The sequence below is a fragment of the Octopus bimaculoides genome, chromosome 11, assembly GCF_046866305.1.
Source record: "Octopus bimaculoides isolate indiv1 chromosome 11, ASM4686630v1, whole genome shotgun sequence".
Taxonomy (NCBI): Eukaryota; Metazoa; Mollusca; class Cephalopoda; order Octopoda; family Octopodidae; genus Octopus; species Octopus bimaculoides.
In genome coordinates this window covers 69,723,201-69,749,510 of record NC_142938.1, presented here as the reverse complement: position 1 = coordinate 69,749,510, position 26,310 = coordinate 69,723,201, and the positions used below count along the sequence as shown (strand labels likewise).

The following is a 26,310-nucleotide window of genomic DNA, read 5'->3' as shown; positions in this document are numbered from 1 at the left end:
TATCATCATTTCTTTTATGTCTAGCTTCCATGTTAGCATAGGTTGAACTGTTTGCCAGGATCCAACAGATCTGAGGACTGCATTGTGCTTCATTGTCTGTTTTGGCAAGGTTTCTGTGGCTCGATGCCCTTCCTTACACCAGCCACTTTACAGACTGCACCAGATGCTTTTTTTTTTATAGCACCAATACTAGTGAGGTTGCCTTGCAGATTGCAAGACTGAGATCCTGTGTGACTGAGTGGAGCTATAATAGAAAGGGAATGGCTTTATGGTAGGAGAGAAGAGAAAAGAGGTATGAAAATAGGGGCCATAACAGAACAGGTTTCTTGCTGTTGAGCACTCACATTATAGAAGAGAGGATAAGAGTAAATGGGATGGAACTGGAAAGAGATAAAAATAGGGGTGATTAGGTTTCAGGATGGATCCTCAAGGTATGAGTTGTGTGAGGGCAGAAGAATGGTGAGTCTGGTTGGGTAGAGAGGTTACAAGAGTGCATGGGGAGAGTGAGGGGCAGTGAGTGAATGGAGGTGGGTATAATGAATGAAGAGTAAAGATTGAGGGTAGTCGATGTGCCAGAAGCTACCAGTCCATTTAAAAAGAATCTTTATTTTGAATTTTAACATTTAAATTTTAAATATAGACTTAAGGTCTCTCTCTTGATTTAAGAAATTAATTTTTATTGTTATTGTCATGTACCATTTTTTTATCTTTTGTTTATTTCTCTGTAGATGGGCTGCGATATTTATTTTGTAAGTTAGCCATGCAGCCTTCTGAAAGTGGTTCACTGATGGAGCGTTTGATTCTGGCTGATACCAAGCTGTGGAAAAGTAAGTTGATTAATCAGTAATCTTTTTCTTTATTACAGTTGACACCTCCTTGCAGCTTTTCTTAAAATTTTATTCCTCTTGGAATCATAATGTGCTTCCAGCTGAGATCATTAGGTTGCTCAGTACACACATATTTTGCATTATATGTAATCCACACTATACACCTATATTATAGATGTTCTAGTATGTGTGTTGTGTGTTGGCACTCTGTCGCTTACAACGTCGAGGGTTCCAGTTGATCCGATCAACAGAACAGCCTGCTCGTGAAATTAACATGCAAGTGGCTGAGCACTCCACAGACACATGTACCCTTAACGTAGTTCTCGGGGAGATTCAGCGTGACACAGTGTGACAAGGCTGACCCTTTGAATTACAGGCACAACAGAAACAGGAAGTAAGAGTGAGAGAAAGTTGTGGTGGAAGAGTGCAGCAGGGTTCGTCACCATCCCCTGCCGGAGCCTCGTGGAGCTTTAAGTGTTTTCGTTCAATAAACACTCACAACGCCCGGTCTGGGAATCAAAACCGCGATCCTATGACCGCGAGTCCGCTGCCCTAACCACTGGGCCATTGCGCCTCCACTGTTCTAGTATGTAAGATGATGTTAAAAGTAATGTTATCTTTTAATAAAAAATTTTTTTCCTATTTATTCTCCCATTTCACTGGAAACACAAATAATAGTCCATTGATCAACCATAGTATTGGTTTCAAATTTTGGCACATGGCTAGCAGTTTCTGGGGTGCGTGTATGTCGATTATATTGACCCTAGTACTCAACTGGTACTTATTTTGTTGACTTTGGAAGGACGAAAGGTAAAATTGACTTTTGCAGTATTGAACTCAGAATGTCAAGATAGACGATATGCCACTAAACATTTTACCCATCTTGTTGATGTTTCTGCCAGCTCGTTGCTTTATTGATCTACCATAATATTTGCTGCCATTTAATGGCACTCTATAACTAAGTCCTTTTGTTCACCACACTTTGTGTCATTTTCTCTGCCCAAATGATATATTTTTAAGAAAAACTTGTATTTAAATTCTTTTACCTTTTTTTTTTTTTACTCCTTGCTAAGATTGAATAATAGATAGGTTTACATTCCACTTAGTTTGTGCAAATATAGAAGCAAACTAAAGATGTAAAATTATAGATGAAATAAAAAAAAAAATAGGACCGGAAAACCATTTCAGGTTTACTTTGTATACCAGCGCATAGATCTTTTTTTTTTTTTTTTTTTTTTTTGAAATTGTAAACATATTTTCTTGTATTGAGGCAATGAAACAGTAAATGTAGAATGAATCTTCCAAATAGTTATATTGATGTATAATAATTTTCTTTCTCTTTTCTAGTTGCCAGAATACAAAGTCATCAGCTATTGATGAGTGGGTAGGTATATACTTACATACAGACATATGGGTTCTACTTTGGTATGTGGTCTACGTGTCATGAAACTGCTTTGGTATATGATCTGCACTTTATATTGTGATCTACGAGAAAAGTTATACTCAGCAAGAACAAGGAAAACGCTTGATGTTTGTTTGAGTCACTGATAAAATTAATAAACTTGTTTCAGATTTGCTTCATTCTAATTTCTTTTTAATAATAAATGTATAAAAATTTTAATTATCTTCTTTTTACTTTTCTATCTGATGTTTGTTCGATTTGCCCATTTGTTTGATTTGTCCGTTTGTTTGATTCACCCATAAAATTAGTAAACTTGTTTCAAACCTGCTTCATTTTAATTTTTTAAAATAAATGTATAAAAATGTAAGAATGTTTTATTTAAGTCATAATAAATAAATGAAACTTGTAGATCACATATTAAAGTAGAATTTGACTCTTGTAGATCACATACCAAAGTAACACCCACATTTGTATATGTCTCAAAGTGATTCTCATATTTTTTCTGATATTTTACATTTAAAATTTTAGCACAGATTTTAGAATTCAGTGTGTGTATATATGTTTATACACACTTGTTATCAGTAACTTTTGACTATCAAATCACATTATAAATGAATCATTTAACTAACTTTGTGGCTATTTTATTAGTTGATAGACTGCAATATTAAGAACATGGTGTCATATTGTTAATGATGTACATTTACTGATGTTTTGTGTTTTATATCACCACTACTTGAATGTTCAATGCTCAAACAGTTATTTGGTATATTTTCTTTGAAGGGTGCTGAGAGATCAGGAATGTAAACGTCAGTTTGGAGTGATGTTTACTGAGGTAAGAACATTTTTTTTTTTTTTTTCAATCAATAGGAAAATTTTTTTTTAAGAATTTTGTTTTTGTTTGTTTTCTAATCATGAATAATAAAAATGCTAGATTTATTACCACAATGTCCTCAGCTAGTATGTTATTGACTATCCCAGTTTAAGAATCATGTTGATTTTTTTTTTTTTTTTATGATCTATTGCTGTCATTTATTTATCACTATTTATAGACAATGTTATCCAAATGATAGTTTAGTGTTCCATAAATCTTACTCTTAAATTGTAATTTTAGCCTCTTATACTCTACTGACCCTGTTCAGAACATAGCTTACTGTTGTTTTTATTGCTATGTCAAGGTTTACACATCTACCATTACATAAGAATGTAAAACTTGTTGGAATTTATATAGTGAAATCTCATGAGACAGTGACTTGAACTGGAAGCCTGTTGATCAAAATATAAAATAACGAAATGGTACATAACACATTACCAAGTAAATGAATGAACTGTTTGCAATAAATTGGTTTTATTTTATAGCAGCAGTTTCTAGGTTATAGTGTATGGTACCTGATTATAGAATTAAGCTTGTGGTAGTACCTAATTATTATTAGATTAGAGCATATAATGCCTAAAATTATAATTGAATATTATTCCAGTTTTTTTTAATGATTATCACCAACTTTTCTTAAAAAGTTGTAATTTTTCTTCTGGTGTTAAAATGAATCCCAGTATTGCCATGGTAATTGACAAATCCAGTACTATTTCATTGTAATTTTTAAAAATTATTATTATTATAACAGAGCTATAAATAAGTTTATTGCAATATGTTACATTTTTTTTTTTTTTTTTAATAGAAAAAGTTTCATATTTTTATTGTACAGTTTAAGAACCATGTGAAACTTCGAGTTGACTGTTGAAATTCTTCATTCTGTGACATCAAAACATTATTTTTTTTTTATAATTCTCTAAATCTGTAGAGCAGGAGTTCCCAACCATTTTTTATTTATTTTTATCCCTTGCAATTTTTGCAAAGTAAATTTATTCTGCAATTCTGTTTAGTTCAGTAATTTGAATTTACACTTCTACCCTGATAAAACAACCAACAAAAAGGAAATTTTTAAAAAATGCCGTTTTTAATCCTTTTGCTACCAGTCCACTTGCGAAACCCTTGTTCTGTGATATAGACTTCTCACTTAAAACCTTCCATCAAATTTTCATGTTAATTTATTTTCCAAACACTAGCTTAATAATGATAGTTATTTTACTAAATTCTTCATTTTCGAAATCAATTGAAACAAAAGCAGTGTATTTCAACAGAAATATGGTAACAAAAGGCTTAAACATTATTCAAATAACAATAAAGAACACACAGTACATTACAATGTTATGTCATTTATGTACTAGTCTTCCTAACTTCCCCATTTGTAACACAGTAATTAAGAATTATATGATACTGATCATTAAATCTAATATGGTAGAAATAAAAAAATATAATTTGTATTTTTTTCACAAAATTGGCTGCATTCAAATTTTCTTAACTTCAGAATTGTTAAAATTATAATTTAAAAAAAAAAAAAAAACAATGTATAAATCCAGAATCATTAAATTGATGTAAATTCCAATTTAGGAACCCCTGCTCAAGGGCTTTTCAACCCTAGAATGACAACACGAGTGAATGTATTTTAGCTAAATTCACAGAATCTTGTTTAATGGACAAATTCAAAATTTCTCTAAATCTTTACAATTTGTTGATGCAGGATATTATACAGTATCTGGTAGTATTGTTCAGTCATTTCTGTAGGTTTTATGAAAAAAAAAAAATTATTTTAAGGATATAAACAAGTTAAGCATTTAAAAGTTAGACCTAGATCAGTGATAGATATAATAAGTTTAAGTAACCATCACATGTGATCAATATTTATATCGTTTACTGTATCAGTAAAAATGCAGCTAAGATTTAGAAAGGTGAATTAAAATCAAAATGCTTAGAGAAGAATTGTAGAGATGATCAAAATGTTAATAAATATAATTTAGAGAAGATTGTGGGGGATGAATGATAATTTCATATACCAATGTTTTAGGGAATAGAAAGCATGTTTACATAGAGTTAACAAAAGGAAGTTGAAAATAATAAAGTGCTACTATAGTCTAGTCTGTCTGTAGATACATCTAAGTTGTGTGGGTATTGGTACAGATCGTCAGTATTTTATGGTTACTAGTTTAGATTTATGGTTTGGCAGAAACACGAGATCTCCATATTTAAATTAATTCGAAACTTTAAGGGGGATTTGACTGATACATTAAGAGGAGCAAAGAGGAGATGCTTCTGTAGGCTGCAGTTGAACTTGCTGTGCATCATCATCATCTTTATTTTAATCAGTGCCTACCAAACTAACAAATATCTCCACTTCCTCCAGATAATCGTTTTTACTTGTTTCATACACATTGAGACTGAACCAGAAACCATTGGTTGGGAAGCAAGCTTCATAGCATACAGCCACACTTGTGTGCTTGTATTAGTACAAACAGGTTTTTTGGCCTCCTGTTCCACTTTATTAATCTGAAGACAATATAGTTTACATTCATATAATTCTTCTTTCTTCATCATGATGCTAGAGAAGTTCCCAACCATTTTTTATTTATTTTTATCCCTTGCAATTTTTGCAAAGTAAATTTATTCTGCAATTCTGTTTAGTTCAGTAATTTGAATTTACACTTCTACCCTGATAAAACAACCAACAAAAAGGAAATTTTTAAAAAATGCTGTTTTTAATCCTTTTGCTACCAGTCCACTTGCGAAACCCTTGTTCTGTGATATAGACTTCTCACTTAAAACCTTCCATCAAATTTTCATGTTAATTTATGTTCCAAACACTAGCTTAATAATGATAGTTATTTTACTAAATTCTTCATTTTCGAAATCAATTGAAACAAAAGCAGTGTATTTCAACAGAAATATGGTAACAAAAGGCTTAAACATTATTCAAATAACAATAAAGAACACACAGTACATTACAATGTTATGTCATTTATGTACTAGTCTTCCTAACTTCCCCATTTGTAACACAGTAATTAAGAATTATATGATACTGATCATTAAATCTAATATGGTAGAAATAAAAAAATATAATTTGTATTTTTTTCACAAAATTGGCTGCATTCAAATTTTCTTAACTTCAGAATTGTTAAAATTATAATTTAAAAAAAAAAAAAAAACAATGTATAAATCCAGAATCATTAAATTGATGTAAATTCCAATTTAGGAACCCCTGCTCAAGGGCTTTTCAACCCTAGAATGACAACACGAGTGAATGTATTTTAGCTAAATTCACAGAATCTTGTTTAATGGACAAATTCAAAATTTCTCTAAATCTTTACAATTTGTTGATGCAGGATATTATACAGTATCTGGTAGTATTGTTCAGTCATTTCTGTAGGTTTTATGAAAAAAAAAAAAATTATTTTAAGGATATAAACAAGTTAAGCATTTAAAAGTTAGACCTAGATCAGTGATAGATATAATAAGTTTAAGTAACCATCACATGTGATCAATATTTATATCGTTTACTGTATCAGTAAAAATGCAGCTAAGATTTAGAAAGGTGAATTAAAATCAAAATGCTTAGAGAAGAATTGTAGAGATGATCAAAATGTTAATAAATATAATTTAGAGAAGATTGTGGGGGATGAATGATAATTTCATATACCAATGTTTTAGGGAATAGAAAGCATGTTTACATAGAGTTAACAAAAGGAAGTTGAAAATAATAAAGTGCTACTATAGTCTAGTCTGTCTGTAGATACATCTAAGTTGTGTGGGTATTGGTACAGATCGTCAGTATTTTATGGTTACTAGTTTAGATTTATGGTTTGGCAGAAACACGAGATCTCCATATTTAAATTAATTCGAAACTTTAAGGGGGATTTGACTGATACATTAAGAGGAGCAAAGAGGAGATGCTTCTGTAGGCTGCAGTTGAACTTGCTGTGCATCATCATCATCTTTATTTTAATCAGTGCCTACCAAACTAACAAATATCTCCACTTCCTCCAGATAATCGTTTTTACTTGTTTCATACACATTGAGACTGAACCAGAAACCATTGGTTGGGAAGCAAGCTTCATAGCATACAGCCACACTTGTGTGCTTGTATTAGTACAAACAGGTTTTTTGGCCTCCTGTTCCACTTTATTAATCTGAAGACAATATAGTTTACATTCATATAATTCTTCTTTCTTCATCATGATGCTAGAGAAGTTTAAAACCATCTTAGCTCTTAAGCATTTAAGTTGGTGATATCTGGCCAAAATACTCCACCTGTTTTATGTTCAAATTGACCTCTGACACCTACCTTACAATGTCATTCAAAAGATAAACAATCACATCATTGAATCTTTAGAGCTACAAGATAATGCAAGATTAATTCAGAACCACGTGAATAAATAAGCATTATATTTGAGATGAATACTGAAAGGTTTAAGATGATGACAAATTGCTATTAAACATGACAGTTTACCTCCTCTGTTTCACTTTTCACAACAAACCTTCTTCCCATGAGAAACATGCTTTAAATATCAGCAATAAAGCCTTCCTTTATATTTTCTGTGTAATCTCATTTGTAGGATCTCACTATCTCAGACCTGATCTGAACTTCCAACGCTTCTCAAGCCTCCTTACTCCTACACTGGTGTCTTCTACTATGAATTAAGGGCACCTTGTTAACCTTCAGCTATCATCACTCATTTACATTCCAATGTCCATATCACCAGATCACTCAGTGCCTTTGATGTTGATTCTCACATAAGTTTTTAAAAAGTCTACCTATTTCTGTTTTGTTGTCATAAACCCTCTGAGAACTTTACACTGCTAACTTTTATCATTCAGGTTTTGTTTCCAACAATATTGAAACTGCATGATAATACTAGGCAGTTTCTATTACCTAAGGCAGCTTAGTTAATGACGGGTGTGGTTGTAGTGAAACTGCATGATAATACTAGGCAGTTTCTATTACCTAAGGCAGCTTAGTTAATGACAGGTGTGGTTGTAGTGAAACTGCATGATAATACTAGGCAGTTTCTATTACCTAAGGCAGCTTAGTTAATGACGGGTGTGGTTGTAGTGAAACTGCATGATAATACTAGGCAGTTTCTATTACCTAAGGCAGCTTAGTTAATGACGGGTGTGGTTGTAGTGAAAGTTTTGCAATTGGAGTAAGGAAGGAAAAAAAAAAAACAGCCAGTTGGAAGAAATTCAGGAAATACTTCCAGCAACAGAATACCCCACCTCTCTCTCTCTCCACATAAAAGATGGATTGTATGATACATGTGTAGAGAGAATGAGGCTACACAAGTCAGTATCTTTGAATAGAGATGATCTGTAGAGAGAAATGAGATAAGCATCCCTTTCTATTTGTGAAAAATGAATTTATATGAAAGGATGCAAAATTAGTCGAGATGTGGCTGGGTGGGCACATGTAAGCTGAATGTGCTGGAGAGGCAATTTCTCTGATCTGCAAGAAAGATTGCTGTGCACTGACAGTGGGAAGGTGTCCATAGGAAGAGGACAATCAGATTGACGTTTGATCTGTGTATGTGACTCATCGTACACAAGCTGACATAAGCCTGAGGGGAATGATGCCTTGTCATTCTGCCGTATTGTAAACATTAATAAACGCTAATTTGTTCCTGTACCTGCATGGATATGAATTAATATTAAAAATGATGATGATGATGGTGGTGAGCTAGCAGAATCATTAGCATGCCGGCCAAAATGCTTAGTGTCATTTCATCCATCTGAGTTCAAATTCCACTGAAGTCAATTTTGCCTGGGGGTCGATAAAATAAGTACCAAATAATCACTGGGGACAACGTAATTAACTTATACCCTCCCCCCCAAAAAAAAAGAATTGCTGGCCTTGTGTCAAAATTTGAAACCAATATTAAAACGGTGCTAAACCTGTTCTTCAGATGGTAGATCATGAAATAGTGGTGAGTAAGAGTAATTTATCTTCAAATAAGCATTTTTCTGAAGAAAAGATAGGTCTACAGCTTGTTTGATATGAATAGTAAAATAAGGCAGCAGGCTGGCAGAAACGTTAGCACACCTGGCGAAATGCTTAGCAATATTTCGTCTGTCTCTACGTTCTGAGTTCAAATTCAGCTGAGGTTGACTTTGCCTTTCATCCTTTCGAAGTCAATAAATTAAGTACCAGTTGTGAACTGGGGTTAGTCTAATTGACTGGCCCCCTCCCCCAAAATTTCAGGCTTTGTGTCTAGAGTAGAAAAGGATATTAATAGAAAAAACTATTTGTCATAAATTTAGCTTGTTGGGAGATTACCTGATTGATAAATTAATAATGGTCTTAATGTCTTTTTACCTAATGCTGTGAATCTAGTTGCCTATTTTAAACGTTCATTTATAAAATTCATTATAATAATAATAATTGTGCTGGGTGTGTCTTTGTGGTAAGAAGCTTGTTACCCAACCACATGGTTCTCGGTTCAGTCTCACTGTGTGGTACCTTGGGTAAGTGTCTTTTACTATAATCTTGGGCCGATCAAAACCTTATGAATGGCTTTTGTAGATGGAAAAAGAAAGAAGCCCATTGTGTGTGTGTGTGTGTGTGATGTCACCACCCCCACCACTGCTTGACAACCAGTTTCGGTGTGGTTATGTTCCTGTAACTTAGCAGTTCAGCAAAAGAGATTGAAAGAACAAGTACCAGGCTTAAAAGAGAAAAAAAAATAAGTCCTGGGGTTGATTCATTTAACTAAAAGTTCTTCAAGGTGGTGCCCCAGCATGGCCACAGTCTAATGACTGAAACAAGTAAAAGATAAATACTAGGTTAAGTGGTTGAATTTTTATAGAGTAAATGTGAGAATCTTACTTTTTCCCCCACTATGTCTCCTTAGATATTTTTAGCAGGGGTTTCCTTTAAGTTTAGTAGAAATGCTGGCATCTTTAATGGGGATAGTGCTGAAATATATTAAACTATTCCTCATGATTATGTCGTTTACTTAATTATTACAAATACAGGACAGGAAAATACTTTACAAAACTGTTTAATTTAATTAGTTGCTTATTTAGTAAATTTATAATTAGTCCCATCCTTGCCAGTATAGAAGGCAGATGTTGATGATGATGGTGGTGATAATTATTCTGATAAAATTAGTAATGGTTCAAGACACCTTAAAAACATTGTTGTAAAAAAAACAAAAATCAAGATTAAATTTATTGTACTGCCATTTTAGGATAAAGAAAACCTAAGATGAAATGTGTAGTAATTGGTAGATCACAATTATTTCTTACAGCAAAATCTCAGTTTAAAGAAATTCATTCTTTGTTAACTTTTAGTTAATAGTGGAATGTTCAGTGTGAAATAATACTAAAACAATGTCTCAGTTGGTGAATCAAGTTAAGTGAATGTGATGCTCTGCTGAAGTTAACTTGTGTAACAGAACGTTCAGAGCATAACATAGAATAAGTGAGTCTGTCGTAAAAGATATAAATAGTGAGAAAATCTTGAAGAAGGAACATTTCCCCAATCACATTTTAAAATTCATGTCTGTTGCTTTTAATTCATTTCTAGTTTATCAACTCAACCAGTAATAAACTATTTATTAACTTCATTATTTTGTACTAGAATACAGTATTTTTGAATAATAGATAGAACAAGAATTGTATTGATTGAGTTGTAGATAAGACTATTGCCAAAAGTTTGATAGTCTGTTAAAAATTAGGCAGCTCTAAATCTACTAAAAATTGCTAGCATTAGTTTTTAATGTTTACTACAATATTGTATTATATAATTCCTCTAAATTTGGTGTAGACACACATATATTGGCTCATTTCTCCCTGATCTGAAATTTAAACTATATATAATTGTATATTGATCTGTTCCATTTTATTTTTTTATTTTATATTTTTTTAATAATAAAAACTGTTCTAAATTCCAGCCAAGTCATTGGTGTCCCTCAATTTCTTTTTCCACTTTGATTTCTTTTCCTGACAAATCAATACAGTTATTCTCTTTGCCCCTTTTGTTCTCTTCAAATTAACTGTCTGGTTGGCCGTGTTTGGGTCAATGAAATGTTACTGTGCTATATTTCCACAGAAATATTCTCAACTGATGGAAGACTTTTTACAAGATGACCACGACCATGAAGTGTCCGTCGTGTCCCTTTCTGTCCAAATCTTTACTCTGACCAGTCTGGTATGTTAATCAGGAAAGCACATGGCAGTTTCACTGTGCAATTGCATAAACAATTTCTAACACCTGAACATAAATCACAGCCAAGCATCAACTTTATTGTACTTCAGTTAGACTTGATGTTACATGAAATTATTAACCTGCACACTAGTATAGAAGTAGGTATAATTAGGTCTGTCTAGTGATTGTGTTGATTCTATCAAGGAACTTAAATGACATGTTACTTTTTCGTATCTTTTAAATTCTTGGAGGATTCAGCAATATTGACAAATAGAATAAGATTGTTATTCTAGGATAGATATTTAATTTTCAAACAAACTTGATGTTCAGACAGGTTTCATTTGTAGCTGAATGCAACAAATTATGTAATGCAATATAGTTTATTTTCTTTTGAGTATTTTGTGGCATTTCTTAAAAACTAACTTTAAATCGGTGCTGCAGCTGACTTTTAAGTGGAGAAAGCAATTGTCTGGGAATTGCAGGTGTCTTGGTTTTAATCCTGGTGCCTATTGTTTATAGTTTGCACACTATTGCAATGGTTGCAATACTTGTTTGCTGATTGGTCTACATGGCTAGCTAACATTAAAAAAAAAAATTACACCAGGTTAAACAAACATTACAAGACAGTCAGTTTTCATAAATCTTTTAGTTGAATGAAAGTGTACATAGAGCTGAAGTGTGTTCTGCTTATTACAAACATTTCTCCCCTTTCTTTTTCATTTCATTTTTTAAAATGATGGAAAAAAGGTATATCATTAATTAGCCTTTTCTTTATCTAAATTAATTAACATGTGACATTGATTTACAGTAATATTTTAATGAAGATTTCATTGTTTTCTGGAAGTTTCAATGGTTGAATTATTACTTGTTTTAAACAATCTTTAGCGCTTGCTTAAATACATGCTGGAAAAAAAAGAAATGAAATCAAAATTAAAGTGCAATATTGCAAAGCTTCTCTGAGAATATTCCATATATAGAAATTTTTTTATTTTCATTTTTGCTTTTGTTAAACTTCTTAAAATTTATTTTAAAAAATATACTAATTTTCTGAACCAAATAAGTTATAAAGCAACTGAAACAATTTGAAATTCTTTTAAAGAAATTGTTTGTCTTTGGCAGCACCACCAAATGCTATTGTTGCATGAATAATTGCTTTATAATAAAAGCATAACTATTTGTTTTATCATTTTTAAAGCAAATATTTGCTAATTTAATATCAATTGTTGTAATTGTGAATACAATTGATAACCATGAAACAGAAATTTATCAAATTTGATTTACTCCTCTGCAATAGTTTTTAATAGTTGTATTGCTTTACAATTAAATTCTTTTTCATTGAAAGTACAACCTACTGAAGCATTTGTCCATAAAAAGAAATTTAGATTGTTAAAAACTGAATTAGCTAAACATGTTTATATCTAATTGTGTTCAACTATAAAAAAGATATCACTAATAACATACTATTTTCACCTATTTTAAAATTTAAACTTCTTTGATAGAACTGTTTATGTATTGTAAGGATGACAAAGTAAAGTTGATATTTATGGCTGTTATTTATGTAAAATGATGTAATTGATTATGTAAGTGCCAAAGACTGCCATGTAATAACATTTTTATTACTGTTTCTTTTGATTTTCTTGTTTCTTATTTTAGCACTATGCTGAACTTATGCAGAACTTTATCAAGGATGATCATTTACGATCGGTTTCCATTATCTCTGATTCCCTTCAGATTTTCACAGCTCCTAAGGTGGTAGGTTGTTTCTACTGCTGTCTCATTCTTAAGCAGTGTTCCATATCTAAAGAAATTACCTAAACCTATGTTTTTAGACTAATTTCCATCACAGAAATATATGCTGCCAGATGTTATCATTAAAAGATCTAAGAAATGTTTCTTGTAGCTGTATAATTTGAGACATTTTGCAATATATTACTATATATATATATATATATATATATAGATATATATATATATACACACATACAGGGTGCGGTGAATAAATTGTTGTCTAATTTACGCAAAAATAAAAATAACACTGACATCTCATTTTAAGATATATTTACCAAAATTACATAAAAATATCTTGAAATACTAAAGAGTAAATTTATTCTATAAAATTGTCATTGGCTTCAACCACAGCCTCCAGATGACTTCAGAATCTCCTGCAACTCTTCTGGATGGTCTCCTTATTTAAGTTGGTGAATGCTTCCATAATCCTTGCCTTCAGTTCATCTTTGGTGTTACAAAGAGTTTTGTTGGTCTCTCGCTCAACTGCACTCTACATATAATAATCAAGGGGATGCAGTCTAGCGAGTTAGATAGCCAGATGTTAGGGGTGATGTGGTCGCAGAAATTGTCTGACAGCCATGACTGGGTTCTCCTGCTTGCGTGGCATGGTGCAGAGTCCTGTTGCCAGACATAAGGTCTTCCAGCAGTATGAGGAGGTAGTATGGCCTAGGGCAATACTACCTCCTCCAGCCACTTGACGTAGGCTTCCGTGTTGAGTGTGAGGCTGTGTGCGAAGATGAATGGAGGCATAATGTTGCCATCACTAGTGATCACTCCAGACACCATAATGTTGATGGGAGGTTTGATCTTTTTATCACTCTCAATACATGTCCTCAGATTGAAACACAAACACTCTGAAATGTCCGTGTTGGAGCTTCCGGCATGAATGCCAAGCAGTACAACATAGCAAAGTGAATTGCGTCATGGTGCTTTTTTTTTTTTTTTTGTCGCAGATGGTGCCCAACTGACCCTACTATACTTTGTAGTTAAAAAAAATCAAAAACAAACAATGTGCATATGCAAAATTAAGAATATAAAATGCGACAATTTACCCATAGCACCCTGCACATATATGTGTGTGTATGTGTGTATATATATATATACACACACACACACACACACACACACACACACACACACACACACACACACACACTCATATATTAAACATCTGACTATCTGAAATAAGTCATGTTAGTTTGTCAACAAAATGTTAAATTATTTTGACAACTATAAGTGAATCCTTATTTCAAAATGGATTAAAGTATTATTTATAGAACCTTACCATGGGCTGATGGTAAATAGTAACCAAAGAACAGTATCAGTATGTCATCAGAATATCTCTTGATATTCCTACTTCTTGATATGGACAAACAGGTTTGGAAAAATTCCTTGAGCTGCTTATTTGCCACAGATCAGGATTTTGGAGAAGAATTAATAAATTCACAGCAAATGTTGCAGGTATTTTAATCCCAAAAGTTATCAACAATCAGTATGCAAGAATTTGAACCATCTGTACAAAAGTTTTATTTATTTATTTTTGTAGTGTGCAATAGCTATTAACCCATTTTACTGCAGAAATCAGATATATATAATCAGATATTGTTGTTGGCACTCCGCCGCTTACGACGTTGAGGGTTCCAGTTGATCCGATCAACGGAACAGCCTGCTCGTGAAATTAACGTGCAAGTGGCTGAGCACTCCACAGACACGTGTACCCTTAACGTAGTTCTCGGGGATATTCAGCGTGACACAGTGTGACAAGGCTGACCCTTTGAACTACAGGCACAAAAGAAACAGGAAGAAAGAGTGAGAGAAAGTTGTGGCGAAAGAGTACAGCAGGGTTCGCCACCACCCCCTGCTGGGGCCTTGTGGAGCTTTTAGGTGTTTTCACTCTATAAACACTCACAACGCCCAGTCTGGGATTTGAAACCGCGAGTCCGCTGCCCTAACCACTGGGCCATTGCACCTCCAATCAGATATATATATAAAGGCGGCGAGCTGGCGGAAACGTTAGCACGAACTAAATGCTTAGCGTTATTACGTCTGCCGTTTTGTTCTGAGTTCAAATTCCGCCGAGGTCAACTTTGCCTTTCATCCTTTCAGGGTCGATAAATTAAGTACCAGTTGTGCACTGGAGTCGATGTAATCGACTTAATCCCTTTGTCTATCCTTGTTTATCCCCTCTATGTTTAGCCCCTTGTGGGCAATAAAGAAACAAGAAATCAGATATGTCCTCTCCCTTAACTTCAGAAACCAGTTTTATATCCCAAATTGTCTTTTCTTGAGGAATGTCATGTTTGAAACTATTTTTATGTTGAGACATGTTAAGTTTGTTGAGATAACATGACTTGTAGGAAATACCAATTCTGTTTTATGATCGATATTCAACATCAGGAGTGGAATAATCATGAAATTTAATTGCACAGTTAAAGAGCTAAACTTTAGATAAGCAGCATGCCTGAAGTATTGGAGTTGCCAGTTTGCTGTCTTCAGTAGAATGCACTCTGTTGCAATTATTGGATCAAGTCTTTGGTCTTTGATTAACTTCTTCTTTCCTTTCCACCATTCTCTGAAGCCCTGAGAAACGCTGTTGGTGGTTTGCCTTTCCTCCTCTGTCTAAAGCATTAAAGAATTAAAAATGAAACTCATTGGCACATTAGTTTTCCCTTCATTAATTATCATTTAACAAAAAAATATTTTTGTTAAGTAGAAACTCTGTTGGAGCTGTGTTATCTGGCATTCCTGTGATTAACTTTAAATGGTCTTCATTTTTAATGTATTGCCTATTTTAAAGTATTTATAAAGTTTTAATCTTCTATTTCTATTGTTGAGCAATACCTGGGTGTCTGTTAAGGATTTTCACACTTATATTTTGTTATTCTCTCTCTGTCTTTCACACACACACATATAACAAATGTGAGAAAGAGAGAGAGAGATTAATAAAATAAGATTATGGAAGTCCTTAATGGACATCCAAGTACTGCTTAGCAGTATTACTACATATTTAGGCAAAGGCATGGCTGTGTGGTTAAGAAGTTCACTTCCCAACCACATGGTTTGGGTTTCAACCCCACTGCATGGCACCTTGAGCAGGTGTCATGTTACAGTCTTCAGTTGACTAAAACCATGTTGTGAGTGGATTTGATTTATGGAAACTAAAAAAAAAGGACTATTGTCTATGCATATATACATGGTAATTCAAAATGAGTGATAGAAAAAAGAATACCTGTATTATACAGTATATTAATTACAACACTCACATGTATGTTTTTTCTTTTTTTGCTTTGTTTTTTGTACCATTCATTCTGAATTACTCTGTGTGTATGTGTGTTGTTGTTGTCAGTTATTCTATCAACAAATCATTTGTGCCTTCAAAGCATAGTGGGATATGAGTTCCCTTAATTGTAAAACATGTAAAGGTTAGTAACCAAAAGCATTTGGCTGTAAAACAACGCCTTAACAGCATATTCATCTAACCCATGCAAGTATGGAAAACAGACATAAATATAAACATGTGAATGTATGAGAGAGAGAGAGAGTCAAAGATATTGTTTGATGGAGTTGCTCTTTTGGTAAATAGCATCCTCATTAACTGAGAACTTTTAAACTGAAATCCATTATAACCTATCACAAAATAATTGGTTTAATTAAAAATGTATTTGATTATCTTTTTTTGAATACTTGTTTTTATAATAGCTATGGTTTTATTTCTTTTGTATTAGTTACAATTTATTCAAGAATATTACACAGACTACTAGCTTTGACACAATGTCACTGATTGTTGAAAGAGGAACAATGCACAGTGAATTAAATTAGCCTAAATTAGCCTCCAGTATTTAACTCTTTACTTTATCAACCTCAGGAAGATGGACAGTCAAAACCCAGCAAGGTTTGACAGTCTGCCCTCCTCTTATCCCATACATTTCCCTGTAAATTTTATTACAGTAAATATCTCTACTAAGATATTTATAGAAATTGTGGAATTTGTAGGAATTAATTGAAATAGTTTTATTGCTGGATACCATTTGTGATCACTGAACTGTGAAGTGGGACCTTGTCTCGCATGACCGGAGCAGACTAATTATTAGTGGTTAATTGAAGTTAGGTTTGTTATTTAAAGTTTATGTTTAAATATGAATTTTAATTCTATACAACTTTCCAAAACTATTATGCTACTGTTTTGTCTTTATCATAGGCTCGTTTCCTAATCACAGAACACAACCTGTTGGGAGTGATATTGCAGACCTTCTTAAAACAATGTGAAAGTAAAAAGAATAGTAAGTTGTTTCACTTTCACTTCACATGTACTTTCTTATTCATTAACTCTTTAAATCCATAGGATTATTCAATTTAAATCCATAAGATTATTCAATTTAAATCCAATGGATTATTCAGTTTAAATCCAATGGATTATTCAATTTAAACCCATGGGATTATTCAATTTAAATCCAATGGATTATTCAGTTTAAATCCAATGGATTATTCAGTTTAAATCCAAATCCATAGGATTATTTCTCTTTGCTACTGAATGGTTGAAAAAAGCTGTTTACCCCCTCTTGTACCTGAAGTACATTTTTTAAACCCTTCATTGCAAACACTTTTCAAAACTAGTATCCAATAACATTTTTGTTTATTAAATACTGTTTCTTTAACTAATTGCATTGGTGTTTAATATTTCGTTATGTTACTGAATTTGATTAATATTTATGCTGTAATTAACTTATCGTAAGTTAATGGTTTAATTTTGAGTTTCTTTTTAATGTTTTCGTTTGCGTTGCAGAGAGAGGAAAATTATCATTTGGAAGAAGTGAAAATGGCAACTCATTTAAGAGAGCTTGGTTTATACTATATGATCTAAAGTAAGTAGCTCTTGTGTATAGAGTAAAGCTAACTTGATTTGATAACTTCCAGAATATGGAAATTAGAAGTTTGTAAAATATTAAAGGGAAAAAAAACAGAAGTTTTTGTGGATTACTTAATTTTATAAAAGTTGTTGTGGGGTTTGACAATAAATGAAACCATATCATATTGGATCCTCAACTCTTGATAGAGCTATAAGGGCACTGTCATGACATGATGTGTCTTGGACATTTCTGGGCTTAGCAGAACCCATCCCTCTCCAGGTCTGTTCAGTCCATTTTCTTCCTGTGGGAGAGAGAAGAGTCAATCCCAGTCAAGAAGGGGTACTTTATAGATCCCCAAAAGGGTCAGAGACACAGTTGACCTCAGTGGGGTTTGAACTGGTGCAGGGAGCTAAATCAAAAACTGCAAGACACTCTCTCCAATGCCAGTTTGCTCCTATTATTTTTGTGGAGAAGGATCCAAGTATTCTTAAATATATGTGAAATATGCATGGGGTGGATCTTATTTAAATAATCAGTAAGTTCACAGTAGCCTCATCACCTAAATTACTTTACATAGCGGATAATGACGAGGATTTTGAGTGCTTGAATCACTAGAGTGGGGCCTTGTTTGAGTTATTTTATATTTAAATCACAAATCTGACAAAACTCAATTCTTTTCATTATTTACTTCTAATTTGCAGTTTGTCATTTTACATTTCATAAGTTGTATTTGATATTATGATATATGACTTGTGAACTTATTTAATATCATATGTGGGTGGGAACTTTATATATATATATATATATATATATATATACACACACATATATTTATTTAAAAAGTTATGCACAGTCAAAGAATGACCATTGGTTTTGCACCCATAAAATGCTTAGCAGTATAGGTGACTCATCAGACTCAAATATAGCTGAAGCATAACTTCTCTGCAACTGGAGGAAGAAATATGTAATGATCAGTTGGTTTTGTAAACAAAAAATAATTGTCTGTGCTGGGATGGAGTTATCCTTTTTACATTGGCTTTGGCTGTGGTAATATTCAAAGGAGCTGTAGCTGGCCTATTCAACAAATGGGGAATTCCAAGTCTGAAGTAAGGAATGTTTTAGATGAGGGCATTGACTAAATACTTCTTTCTTGGAGTTTAAAAAGGTCTCCAGGTCAAGTGAGTTTTTTTTTAGGATTCTTTCCCTCTCTGCCAAGCAAAGCTTACATCGTTTGCTCTTGTTTATATGAGTCCCTGGTTGTTCAAGGAGCTTCCATTTAATTATGTTTGGGGCTTCTTCCTTATATATATATATATATATATATATATATTTAGCAGTTTTAATATTGTATACATTATCATACATTTCAGATATGCATTGCTGTGTAAACCAAGTGCTGAAGAGTGGACAGACCAATTGAAGAAAAGCTTCTGCAATGGCTTTAATGCATTGCTTGATCTTTTGATAAGCATACAAGTAAGTTAGTTCTGAAACTGAAGAACCTATTTAGTAAACAGAAAGAAGCTTCCACAGCTCAATGACATCAGCAAAATAGTTATGTTCATTGTGTTTAAAGGAAGTGGAAAGGATCTGAAAATTGCATAGGTTGTGTTAAAATTCCTTTAAAGATATAAAATTGTTGTAGAATTTTTTTTTTTTTCTCCACTTGGCTTTTTCCAAACTATCAACAAACAACAATTCTTTAAATATTGTTTCATTACAATCTCTCTTTTCTTGTTTTACAGGGAATGGATTCTGTCACCCGTAAAACTGGTCAACATTTAGAAATAGAACCAGAATGGGAAAGTGCATTTAATCTTCAACTTCGTTTACAAGATAACATTGCTTTGTTTTTGGACTGGTGTGGCAGTAATGTAAGAATTTTATTTTGAAGTTTATTAAATTTGTTTTTGTTTTTAATTATTTTACATCTGTTATTTCTTATGGTGGGTTACTTGAAATATTATGATTTGGGTCTGACCTGTTGGATCATGCTGGTGTATAAGCTGTCTGATAGTTGTAATGTATTGCAACATTGTGAAGATGCATGACTCAGTGGTTAGAGTGTCGGGCTCACAGTCATGAGGTGGTGAGTTCGATTCTCGGACAGTGCTGTGTTCTTGAGCAAGACTCTTTTTCGCATTGCTCCAGTTCACTCAGCTGTAGAAATGAGTTGTGATGTCACTGATACCAAGCTGTATCGGTCTTTGCCTTTCCCTTGGATAACATTGGTGGCGTGGAGAGGGGGGGACTGGTATGCCTGGGTGACTGCTGGTCTTCCATAAACAACCTTGCCCGGACTTGTTCCTTGGAGGAGAACTTTCTAGGTGCAATCCCATGGTCATTCTTGACCAAAGGAGGTCTTTATAGTAACATTGGCTCACAGACATCAAGTTGTCATGTTGTGTAACATGGATCATACAAATGTATTTTTGTCATGAATTGTAACATGGATACACTCAGGTGTATAATTGTCATGTGTTGCAATATGGCTCATATAGATATATTCTTGTCATGTATTATAACATGAATTATACAGGTGAACAGCTATTGTTGTAACTGGATCATACGGGTGTATAGCTGTCATGTCATGTAAAATGGATCATACAGGAATATAGTTATGTCTAGCAGTGTGGAAAATTTTTTTCTTCATGCTGTGATGACTTCTGTAATCATTGGATCTAGGTGAGAATTTGAACTGATCACCCTTGGCTTACAAAGCACTTTAGTCCTTTGTATAGTAATTACTTGCTGTGAAACCGTATTTACCTGTTGTACATATTTACAATTATATATGCTGGGCCAGTGTTACTCAGGTGAGCCTCACTGCCAAGCAGGGCTGTGATGTGGGTATTGATCTTTAGTATGTTTTGGTTTTGAGGAAATGCAAAGCTATAAAGCACTAACTCTGAAAACATTTTAGTAATTTGGATTGAATATAGGTAATAGAGGTAAAGTGATGCTATAAACTTTCATTCCACATTCTACTCTTGTCTACTTTCAGGCTTCAGTTTTTAGTGACTGTTTTAGATCTACTCTTTGTACCCTTTACCAATGTAGAGATAAACTGGATGCCCATAAAATGGAAGATTGTGAGGGTAAATTCAACCATTGTTCTTTCTAGATTTGAGCCTTGTCTTATGTGTAAATCAAAACCTTGTCCTACATATAAATTAAAACCTTGTCCTACATATAAATTAAAACCTTGTCCTACATATAAATTAAAACCTTGTCCTACATATAAATTAAAACCTTGTCCTACATATAAATTAAAACCTTGTCCTACATATAAATTAAAACCTTGTCCTACATATAAATTAAAACCTTGTCCTACATATAAATTAAAACCATGTCCTACATATAAATTAAAACCATGTCCTACATATAAATTAAAACCTTGTCCTACATATAAATTAAAACCTTGTCCTACATATAAATTAAAACCATGTCCTACATATACATGAAACTTATGTGAAAATTTTGTTCTACGTAAAGTCAGTACCTGATTTGTGTAAAATTCTTTGTAACATTTCCCTTTAAGGTAATATATTTTTATCTATTTCAGTTGCAGGAATTGTAGCTCAGTGTATAAAATATGATGTTGCTAGCCAGCCTGTCAGTATCCATTTACCAGTTATTCGCCTCTTTGCCGGTATTTAATATGGTTTTATTTATTTGTCTATTTTTTTCCTTCTTGAAATACACCTAAACTTCTACTCTATCTGTCAATATCTTTTTTATTTGTCATTAGATATATTTTCATACATTGATGAGATACTGTTTGAATTAAATCATATGACTGATTGATATAGATACCCTATCACTTCATTGAACAGTATGCTTGACTCCTAAAGCAATTTAACTAATCTCTATTATGAAATAAACAATTATTCTATTCTCAAAATGAAATTTGGTAAAATTGCTGTCAAGAATTTATTGGGACAAACAATTACATACCATCCGAGCAAAAATTAACATAAATATATATGTGTGTGTGTGTGTGTGTGTGTGTACACACACACATGTAGACCATGCAAGGTCCAAAAGTCTTTATACACTTTTGGAGTTGTACTTGTCTAGCAAGTTACTTGATCTGAAAGCATTTCTTGAAAGTGAATCAGTTACATCATGGAAGAACCATTCTGACCATTTAATAACACAAAGTTGTTAGATTCATTTTTAATTTAAACTGAGTTACAGAAGAACTGTGCCATTGACCCAAGTTGCATTTGTATGAAGAAAGTTTGGACACTTCTTGAAACAAATTTAAAATTTAATGTGAATTCAGCAGTTTTGTTTGTTGTTAAATTACTAAAATGGCTTTCTCCACAACATAATTTGTTTTACACACTTTAACATATGTACCAAGGAATTTGACCTTGAGGTTTAAAACAATTACTTAATTATGAATATTAGAACTATTACTTGATTGGTGATTATATACTCTTTTACTTGTTTCAGTCATTTTGACTGTGGCCATGCTGGAGCACTGCCTTTAGTCGAGCAAATCAACCCCAGGACTTATTCTTTGGATGCCTAGTACTTATTCTATTGGTCTCTTTTGCCAAACCGCTAAGTTATGGGGACGTAAACACACCACCATTGGTTATCAAGCGATGTTGGGGGACAAACACAGACATACATATATATATATATATATATATATATATACATATATACGACAGGCTTCTTTCAGTTTCCGTCTACCAAATCCACTCACAAGGCTTTGGTCGGCCCAGGCTATAGTAGAAGACACTTGCCCAAGGTGCTACGCAGTGGGACTGAACCCAGAACCATGTGGTTGGTAAGCAAGCTACTTTATTTCATTTCAATTTGCCATAAAGGCAGTACACAGAGAGGAGCTACGGGCTGGACAAAAACATTAATGAGATGAAATGGATGATAAATATGATGGTATGACGAGAGGAGGCAAAAGCCACTCGCCGAACTTTGCTTCTCTATAACACTGTTCTTTATAAAATTAAATTTTCACATTGAGGCTATGAACCTCGTACATAAAAAGTCATAAATTAAGGCATTTGCCTCTTAGGATTTTTCATTACACAATATGAGGCACTCGTCCTCTTAGGTTTTTTAACCCGATATAGCCTTCGCTTCTCTCAAGCAAAACGATGGGTCTGGGTCGGGCCACTTTTCAATACTGAATTCGCCGAGGGGGAAGGAATTCACCAACGCACTTAAGTGCCTACTCGACACGACCGCCGCAGACACCTGCGGAGGCCAGTCCGGATCCTTAGTACAGTTGAGGACTCCCTCTCTCTGACGCTTCCTTTTATTCACAAATTTCTGCAGGGCCCCTCCCTTTCGGAATAGGATTAGCCGATCCTTTTCCTCACAGGGTGAGCCCACAGCTTCTACTGTCGGCGGCACAATTCCCGCCGACCTGCTTTCCTCCGTTGGTGGCATTATTCCCACCAACGGAGTGTCGAGACATGCCGACGGTGCACTATCGAGCACTGACCGTGCCTCGTTCTTTTTTTTCTTTTTCTTTGGGGCCACTGGAGTAGGGCGTACTTCCACCTTTGCTGGAAAGTCCTCCTCCTCCTCACGATTTTCGGTGGCCAACCATTGTTGCCCACCTTCTTCCTTTTTTTTCCTTTTTTCGAGGAGGTTTCCACCTCCTCTACTTCCTCCGTCTCCAAGCCCTAGTTAATTTCTTCCCACAGTATGTGGGAAGAAACAGAATTTTTTCCCCTTCTAAGGGCTGGCTCGCAAACTTGCGAGCCACCTCAGGGGTGTCAAATAGCAACCAAACCGTCACGTATTTGACACCCCTTGCCATAAACTTAATAGTTGGCAGATATTCTGCTAACTCTTTTTCAATTTCCACTTTGGGAAAGACCGTAATGGTGTCTAGTAACCTAGCGTAGGTCCGCAACACCACCGTTCTTTCCCTGAAATCATTTAACCACTTCTTGGGTGGGATAATCTCCCACTCCACAGCAGTGGCCTTATTTTTCTTTATGTTCTCTCCATGGTTAAAAATGTCCACATAAAAATTAAACAACGAAAACTTTTAAAAACAGGCAAAAAGAGAAAACAGTTCAAAAAAGCGGAAGAAATAAAATAAACAGTTCGTACTAAAAAAGTTCATAAAAGAAGGAGAAAGGAAATACAACAGTTCAGAAAGAATAAATAAAATATAAAGTTTCAGGCAGAATAACAAATTTTGAGGCCACAACGGTACTCCGGCCTGATTTGATCCCGTCTCTGCTGCAGTCGTCACTTTGCTGGTAAAAATGAAATCCTTTGCGTAGTTCCACGTGGTGTAGTTCAAAGCAAGAGGAAGACTTTTCTTTAAATCTATTAGCTTTCAAAACTTGGTCTGAAAACAATAAATTCCTTCTCTGTTTTAAACAAAGTTCACAATATTCATTTGTAGTTCTCAATTCACGGCCTGAAAACAACAAACCTTTAGAAACTAAGTTCACAATTTTTGGAGGCGTATTACCTCCAAAACACTCTTCTCACCGCTAAGTGAGACATTAAGCACACCCACAGGCAGACAAATGCGTGGAATTCAGCGGAGACTCCTTGCTCGACATAAATATAAATAAACACGAACAACAAACCCCCACTAAATCCAAAAAAACACAAAAGTCTTACCTGTAGTTGCACGTCAAAATTCACGACGCTGGCATTCAGCGGAGCGACAAAAAAACATGTCCTTCCGGTAAGCAAGCTACTTACCACACAGCCACTCCTGCGCCTATGAGTAAATTCTTTATAGTGAAACATGGAAGAAAGTGGATTTTCTCTGTCACCAAATTAAAAACACTGTTGGTATCATAATCTGTATCTTATATTTTTAATAATTCCTTTAAATTGATTACCTCTTTTTTTAATTCTTGCCAGGGCTTTATCTACATATGGACAAATTTGGTATATGTTCTCCAGAGATGATTTCACAGGTATGTTTTGTTTCACGTTAAGCTTGATTGAACTGATTCCTACTTTATTATGCCATCTTTACCATTGTTGTCATCCTCTCATAAGTTGTTACATCGTCATTAATTAAACTTACGACACTTTGTCTCTTGAGATATATTCATACCTGTATTTGAGAACATCCACATTTATTCATCACAAACTGAAAACTGTTGTCTGAAACAGTTCTTAAAGTAACAGTTTCAACTGACATAAAGGTTTACTCTTTTACTTGTTTCAGTCATTTGACTGCGGCCATGCTGGAGCACCGCCTTTAGTTGAGCAAATCGACCCCAGGACTTATTCTTTGTAAGCCTAGTACTTATTCTATCGGTCACTTTTGCCAAACCGCTAAGTTACGGGGACGTAAACACACCAGCATCGGTTGTCAAGTGATGTTGGGGGGACAAACACAGACACACAATCATATACACACACACACACACACATATATATATATACATTCTCTGAGTGGTTGGCGTTAGGAAGGGCATCCAGCTGTAGAAACTCTGCCAAATCAGATTGGAGCCTGGTGTAGCCATCTGGTTTCACCAGTCCTCAGTTAAATCGTCCAACCCATGCTAGCATGGAAGGCGGACGTTAAACGACAATGATGATGATGATGATGATATATATATATATATATATATATATATATACGACAGGCTTCTTTCAGTTTCCGTCCACCAAATCCACTCACAAGGCTTTGGTCGGCCCGAGGCTATAGTAGAAGACACTTGCCTAAGGTGCCATGCAGTGGGACTGAACCCAGAACCATGTGGTTGATAAGCAAGCTACTTACCAAACAGCCACTCCTGCGCCTATGTTTAAATATAATTATTAACGCATACCTTTTTATTTTCGTTACTTTGTCAAATATCAATTTCAAATATTAATCAGCATTTAATTAAAGTTAGGTTTTTATTCTTTAGTTTGAAATGAGTCCTGTTGACTTGATAGAACCGCCACTGCGAACTCAAGTTATGATAGCTCAAAATTATGCTGGAATGTGGAGAAGAAATGGTTTCTCCCTTCTTAATCAGGTAAGATTGTTATTTTATTCTTCAGAATAGCTGTTTCATTTTATATTTTGTGACATTAATCACAATCTGAATTCAAGTCTTTATTCCTTTTTATGATTTATTTTCTATTAAATTATAAATAGCGTATGCAGATTATTGAAATTTTCAATTTGAAATTGTTAGGTTGTGTCTAATTTAATGGAAAAGTGACTAGTTTAAATTAATGTGTTTTCTGTAAGTTGTGTAGTTAGGATGAAAGTGTGTTGCAAAGATGAGAAACATTCCATATAGTTTTAAGTGGGGTGTGTATTAAGGTGGATTAGTTGATGTAAAAGAATTAATGATATTTATTACCTGTTTAATATTTTGTGTTAAAGGTAGCGAGCTGGCAGAATCGTTAGCACGCCGGGCAAAATGCTTAGTATTTCATCTGCTGTTATGTTCTGA

General features: G+C 33.9%; 1 protein-coding gene across 4 annotated transcripts in view; it reads left to right on the top strand.

Moving 5' to 3' along the window:
• The window catches only part of LOC106876698 (E3 ubiquitin-protein ligase UBR2), a 108,018-nt gene that overhangs the window by 48,470 nt on the left and 33,238 nt on the right, over positions 1 to 26,310 (top strand). For 2 of the 4 annotated variants that reach the window (XM_089360330.1, XM_089360328.1), the window contains exons 9-20: positions 729 to 827; positions 2,175 to 2,211; positions 3,010 to 3,061; positions 12,912 to 13,010; positions 17,245 to 17,326; positions 17,830 to 17,908; positions 19,264 to 19,369; positions 19,639 to 19,767; positions 20,898 to 20,991; positions 21,459 to 21,545; positions 24,770 to 24,825; positions 25,774 to 25,884. In XM_089360330.1, the coding sequence (XP_089216456.1) occupies positions 729 to 827; positions 2,175 to 2,211; positions 3,010 to 3,061; positions 12,912 to 13,010; positions 17,245 to 17,326; positions 17,830 to 17,908; positions 19,264 to 19,369; positions 19,639 to 19,767; positions 20,898 to 20,991; positions 21,459 to 21,545; positions 24,770 to 24,825; positions 25,774 to 25,884 (1,031 nt within the window). Of the gene's footprint in view, positions 1 to 728; positions 828 to 2,174; positions 2,212 to 3,009; positions 3,062 to 11,162; positions 11,262 to 12,911; positions 13,011 to 17,244; positions 17,327 to 17,829; positions 17,909 to 19,263; positions 19,370 to 19,638; positions 19,768 to 20,897; positions 20,992 to 21,458; positions 21,546 to 24,769; positions 24,826 to 25,773; positions 25,885 to 26,310 lie in introns of all 4 variants that reach the window. The other 2 variants (XM_089360329.1, XM_089360327.1) reach the window with 1 other exon arrangement.